General features: G+C 32.4%; 1 protein-coding gene across 2 annotated transcripts in view; it reads right to left on the reverse strand.

Annotated features, from left to right (window-relative positions):
- Positions 1–952: 952 nt before the first annotated feature.
- LOC113814617 (exosome complex component RRP45) overlaps positions 953–6,838 on the reverse strand; it is a 6,150-nt gene continuing 264 nt past the window's right edge. For both annotated transcript variants that reach the window (XM_027366669.2, XM_027366670.2), the window contains exons 2-5: positions 5,254–5,433; positions 4,800–5,036; positions 3,174–3,416; positions 953–2,721 (exon numbers count right to left, since the gene is read on the reverse strand). In XM_027366669.2, the coding sequence (XP_027222470.1) occupies positions 2,212–2,721; positions 3,174–3,416; positions 4,800–5,036; positions 5,254–5,427 (1,164 nt within the window). In that variant the 5' untranslated portion in view covers positions 5,428–5,433 and the 3' untranslated portion in view covers positions 953–2,211. The remainder of the gene's footprint in view (positions 2,722–3,173; positions 3,417–4,799; positions 5,037–5,253; positions 5,434–6,838) is intronic.

The following is a 6,838-nucleotide window of genomic DNA, read 5'->3' on the forward strand; positions in this document are numbered from 1 at the left end:
AGAGAGAGAGAGAGAGAGAGAGAGAGAGAGAGAGAGAGAGAGAGAGAGAGAGAGAGAGAGAGAGAGAGAAGAGGAGAGGAGAGAGAGAGGGAGAGGGAGAGAATGAGCTTACTTCCTCCCTTCTTCCCTCCCACTCCTCTCTCTCTCCTTTTCTCGCTTACTTCTTCCCTCCCATTCCTCTCTCTCTCTCTCTGAAATGGTACGGTTTAAAACGTCTCTATATTACGTTCATATGGTTATTTCCTATATGTGAAGCAGATCATTACTTCATCTAAATGGGCATTTTTGAGTGGCTGAAACGAATCACTTGGAAAATTGGAAATCTGACATGCGTTGGATGGAATTTACGCGGTTTCTGAAAGGTTCCTCCCGGGCCAAGAATTTCCAACAAGGCATATCTTTTGAGAGAGAGAGAGAGTGAGAGAGAGAGAGAGAGTGAGAGAGAGAGAGAGAGTGAGAGAGAGAGAGTGAGAGAGAGAGAGTGAGAGAGAGAGAGTGAGAGAGAGAGAGAGAGTGAGAGTGGGGGGGAGATAAGGGAGTGAGAGGAGAGGAGAGGAGAGGAAAGGAGAGAAGAGAGAGAAGAGAGAGAGAAATAATTAGTGATGTACTAAAAAAATGTAATGATCCTATTTTTCAAAGCATGAATTTTTTATCACTTCATGAAGCTGTGATATGCCTTATCCACTGGGACAAAAATACAGGTTCAATGGTGTTGATCCTTTTAGCATCTAACAGATCTTTGCAATAAGAATTTCAGGTTTTAGTATATATTAGATATTACAGATTGACATACTGAATTCATGATATTCCACTTTTAAGATATCCATTTAAAAGTGGAATATCATGAATCTACAGTAATTTAACTTGTCTTGCTGTTATCAGGTAACTTGTTCCATACATTTCTGCCTTTGGAAAATAATTTTTTGGTGCTGGGACAGGCAAATGCATAAAGTCCTTGAGAAAAAATATATTCTGGGTGAAGAGAGTAAAATAGTCTTTTTAATTACAACCTTACTGTGGCAAATAACAAACCAAATTTTAAATTGCAGTAAAAGGTGTGTATCATTGAAATATTGAATCTGTTGTTGTTTCCCAAAGAAATTTCAGGATACATGAAGTTGTGTTCCTTAAAAGATGCATAGCCCTTAAATATGTGGTAATTGTTTACTATTTTAAAAACAAATAAAACCTGTGTAACTTTCAAATACCTAAGGAGCTGCCAGGCAAATGATGGGACCATGTTAAATTTTGATATATTTTTCTGCTTGGATAGTAACCTTCTAGCTTCCTTCTATCTTGTAAATCTCTCAACTCTATTCTCTACCAGATTAGATATTCATTTCTTTATAAACAATAATTAGTGCAGTATTATAACATCGAGTTACAAAATATTGAATTCTCAGTTGAACAATACTGAAAATCTCTCTTCTGATTGTTAGAAGTTATTTGTATTGTAGCGGTTCCTGATTGGCCATCAATCTAGAACCGCACCTGACCTGTGATTGGCCGACCCCTGCTTCGGGACCGCCCTAATCGGCCGAGCTAACATCGCCAGTCAGGTACTTAAGCCGACGGACCTGAGGTGGAATCATCATTCACCACACGACTGCTGACCTGACATTACTTGTGCTTGGCTCATTAACAATAAAGAGATAAAATCCAGTTTGGTTTCTTAACCTCTACAGTATATTTAATCTGTTAAGTGAATTTTGTTCAGCATTATATGAAACAAGCCAAATTTTACATGAGTCCAGTTGCTTTGGTAATGTTGATATGTTTACATATATTGTACTTGTGCTCATATGTGTATACATGTATGCATTCATTATATAAATTACAACCAATACCATAGATATTACTGTAAAGTTACATAGTATGAACAGCTTGCAACTGAGTAACAGACAAAAGTAAAGCCTTTTTTGGAAGATAAACAAAACTGACCATGAATGGCCTAGATAATTCATGTAAATACAAACTTCACTTTCATCTCACTGATTTATTTATATTCATATTCATACAGTACTGTTATATATTCATTCTTTAAGTCTAATAACTGGTCTACCATTATTTTTGTACAATACCATATATTTTTTCATTAGAAAATGTATGATAGGACACAGGTACTCTCATGATATGAAAATATTTTCTTAAATCTTGTAGACAAAAATCATAAAGTGGATGTTGGGGCTACTGCTTCCATAACAAGAATTTCTACTGTAAATCTTTTGCAGTTAAGGTTTGCCCAGTCTCTTCCTCTTCACTATCGCTCATTGAAGCTGTTTCCTTCTTTGTCTTATTTACAGCTGCTTGAACAGGTTTCTTTGGAATACTTGACTCAGTGGACTCCTCTTCCTCTTCCTCTTCTTCAGAGTCATACATGCGGTCTTCTATTTTGGGTCCCCCTTCTTCCATAGGTTCCTCAGGGACTACAAACTCCCCTCTTATCTCATTTTCAATTAACTCATCGATTTTCTTTCTTCTATATGTAGAATCTGATACAAGGCAATTTGTATATCCAGCTGGCTTCACAAGAGATTTTCTTTTCATCACATCATCGTCTACCACCCTAGCAACCATCTCTGCTGATGCCTTGGCTTTTAAGAAAGCATTTTGAATGCAGTTCATGATTTCGCGTTTTTGAAGTGCAACTCTACCAGGGAACATCATGGATGTGATCTCGCCATGTGGGTTGAGGCCTACAATTAGTTTGCCGGACATTACCTGTCAAAAACAAAACAAAACATATATCTAGTTTTTTTTTTTCTAAAATCCCATTAGATCTCAACACAAGTTATGGTAACCTGGATGTACTCATAAAAACTACTGAGCCTTAAAGTTTGTTTTTGAGTTATGCAAATTCTATTATGGCTATTTTTACTATTCATATCATGAACCCACCTCACCAAAAGCTATGACTATTACATTTTATTTTTTGATGGCTAGTTTTGGTACATTTGCTTTTGTTATCATATCATCACTTCTTGAGACTGATCTCGCTTCTAAATAGTTATATCATGTTTTGTAATGACCTCTCAATAATTATATCATGTTTTGTAATGGGAGTTTTACTGGAACTACATTACTTTTTAGTGTATATAAAATCAAATGTGGTGTCTAATCCAACAAGATTCAACTATAAGATACAATAAGCCCCAAGTAAACGCATGACTAACTCTCTCTTCCAAATCTGAAGGGTCCATTAGCATATGGCATTTCTCATCCACCATAAAGAAGGCATAAGTCAGGCAGACGGGAACTTTCTTCATGAAGGTTGGTATAGGTTCCCGCTCCTCTAGGGTGTGGATGGTTACTCGACCATCCTCTTCTACAGTAACATCAGGTCTGTGGAAGTGGCGAAGGGCTGCAACACTAGCAAGGTTGCAAGCATCTCCAAGATTTCCTGCATGGTTGAGGACCTGTTGAGGTGTAGAAAAAATGCATCATTAGAAACCTTGAATAGGGATATGAGAGCAGGTGGAGGTACTGAAACATTATGAAACACGGAGATAAATGAGTGAAAATTAAGAAGCAAAGAGCAATTATACTTCCTTAAGCCTATGAAAGTTAGGCAATGACTTTTATAACTGCTTGGGACCTGGTTGTTCTCTGCATATATATATATATATATATATATATATATATATATATATATATATATATATATATATATATATATATGTCTATGTATATATATATGTATATATATATATGTATATATATATGTATATATATATGTATATGTATATGTATATGTATATATATATGTATATATATATGTATATGTATATATATGTATATGTATATGTATATATATATATATATGTATATATATGTATATATATATATATATATATATATATATATGGATGTATAAATATATATATGTATATATATACATACATATATATATATATATATATATATATATATATATATATATATATATATATATATATATATATATATATATATATATATATATAAATATCTATCTATCTATCTATATATAATATATATATATATATAATATATATATATATATATATATATATATATATGTATATATATATCTATAAATATATGTATATATATATATCTATAAATATATGTATATATATATCTATAAATATATGTATATATATATCTATAAATATATCTATATATTTGTATATATATGTATATATGTATTGGTATATATATGTATATATATGTATATATATGCATATATATAAATAAATATATATATATAAATAAATATATATATATAAATAAATATATATATATAAATAAATATATATATATAATATATATATATATATATATATATATATATATATATATATATATATATATATATTATGTTATACTTCTGATAATACAAATAAAATGGAAACAATCTTCAATTACATTGCATAACATATACAAAAATGTTGCAATTCAATATTTTGACAATTCAATAAATTGTTGAGAAACATATATGAAATTGAGAGACCACACAAAAACAACTGATATTTTATTTAGGTTACAGGAAAATTAAAACTCCCTGCCCCTAAAAAGACGTGCTTTTACTATAACATTATATATTTCATTGCTTGAATATCTTTGACTCTATGATTTTGCTAAGAATACACTCTTGCTTCTTTTTTCTTAATAAACAATCTATTTCTATGTTTAATAATATAGCAAGCTACATCATCCCTTCGCCTTCAACAGCAATAATATAAAAAAATCCTTAAATATATTCTTGAAAGATTTATCAATTAACAAAAATCCATCATGAAGTGATATAACATGCTTACAGTGACATCAACCCTCAGCTGCCAAACACTCTCCTCTGCCAAGATGCACAGTGACTCAAGATCAAGGCAACGTGACTCCTTGATATTACGATCTAAGATTTGCTGTAGCTCTTCAACCAGATCATTCCCTCTTCCTGGTTCAAAGTGCGGTGCTGCCATGGGTGACAAATGGACAGAAATTGAAATTTTGCCTTCACTTGGTCTTGATGGTCTGGGTTCAACTACTTCACATGTTACCTAAAAAGAGATACAGGTTCAGGAAACTTTTAGTGAATGTAACCTGTGCAAAAAAAGAAAAATGTTTTTGTAAAGATTCATATATCTTTCTCTAATATAATTTCAAGATTTACACAACACTGCAACTTGAGAAAATAATACTAGGTAATGATACTGATAATGAAAAATGTCAACTACATAACGTAGTAAGTTCATACATATATGGCTAAAAACATACCTGTGCTAAAACTCGTGTTAGTCCTAGTGTTACTGTGCAGGATCCAAAATCTTTACCAAAACTGATATTTATGTCACGAACTTCCAGAAATTCTCTGTTGTCATGCCTTAGACCTTTCTGGATAGCTGAGATTACTGAATTACGCTCACATGAGCTCAGAGGTGTCTCCTTCATTTTTACCTGAAAAACAGAATAGTTTCAGAATGACAAAAAATTGGCAAAAAGCTTAAAACATACTGTTCTAAGGACATAGTAAATAAGCTGCATTCAATATTCATCTTTTTTCAGTACCTGTGATCAGGAAAATGGCATATGTAATATCCCTTACAAGCATTTGATGAACAAGTTGGTACTGGTACTATACCCACAACCACTTAAGTTTATCTAGATAGATGAGGCACTCTGTATATTGATAAACCCAGTGCCTAAAAGATGATTTTGAAATGAGGACACCCAGAATGAAAGTGCTCAAGCTCTGAAGATGCTAGGATATGCGAAGTCTAGCTTATGTATTACTATGCACTTGTGAAGAAAATTATTTTGCAAATTTCTGCTTTTCTGAATTCATGTATTTCATACATTCCTTTATTTTTTATATATATATTTTTTACTTGTTTGATAGTTTTATGCTATTCTTTAAAAAAAACTAATTTGCAATTATGCTTTCATGATTCCATGATCACCATTCCTTGACAAAATGCCGGTGAAGAATGTTTCGTTTCCAGTGTTGCGTCTATCCTGGGTCCTTAGTAACTATCACAGCTTGATATGTAAGCCCGTACAAGTGTCCCAAAATGCACTTTTCTTGTTTCAACCTACTTCATGCTCTCCCCTGCTATAAGGACTTAACACATCAAGATTGTCGGCTGTGACTGCTATGGGAATGATCATCAGATTCATTCTCATCACACAAGGATAAATCTGATGATATAAAAATTGTCAGGGAAGTTCCAATTGTTATAAACAATAAAATAACCAGAGTAACCTTGGATTTTTTAAACTGAAAATAAGAATATTCAATTTATTTCCATTTAATTCCGAAAACTGAGATGAGCTTGGTATTCAACTCCAATCTCAAATGAAAGGCTATACATTCAAATAAAGTCAGATCTCCCAGGCAATACATCATTGTAAAAGATATAAGCCCAAGCTCTCTGTCTTACTAGAATATACACAGTGGAGGTTTCTTAGCCTTTGACAGAGTTCAAAGTGTAAAAGCAAATGCCATCACTTGATACCGTGCTACAATCATATTACACTGCCAATTATAAGGTGTCCATCACAAAGGCAATAAAACAGCAAATCAAAGTTCGAAAGTCACTGCAGGTGTTTTCTAAATATTTACATAACTCTCGAATAAGAAGAGACATAAATGTGACAGTCCAACAGGCAGAGAGAAAATCTTGAAAAAAAGTGTTAAGAAAATTTATGAAAACTGGATTTTGAAATGGATGACATTACGGACAAGGGGGAATGAAACGTAGCTAATCCTATTTATGAAGATAGAGAGAATTAATGGAAAAAGAAGAGACTTTCCATACCATCACTAATCTTTATCTCAGTGCCATAGTATAAAGCCTTACAA

Source organism: Penaeus vannamei, chromosome 13 (genome assembly GCF_042767895.1).
Source record: "Penaeus vannamei isolate JL-2024 chromosome 13, ASM4276789v1, whole genome shotgun sequence".
Taxonomy (NCBI): Eukaryota; Metazoa; Arthropoda; class Malacostraca; order Decapoda; family Penaeidae; genus Penaeus; species Penaeus vannamei.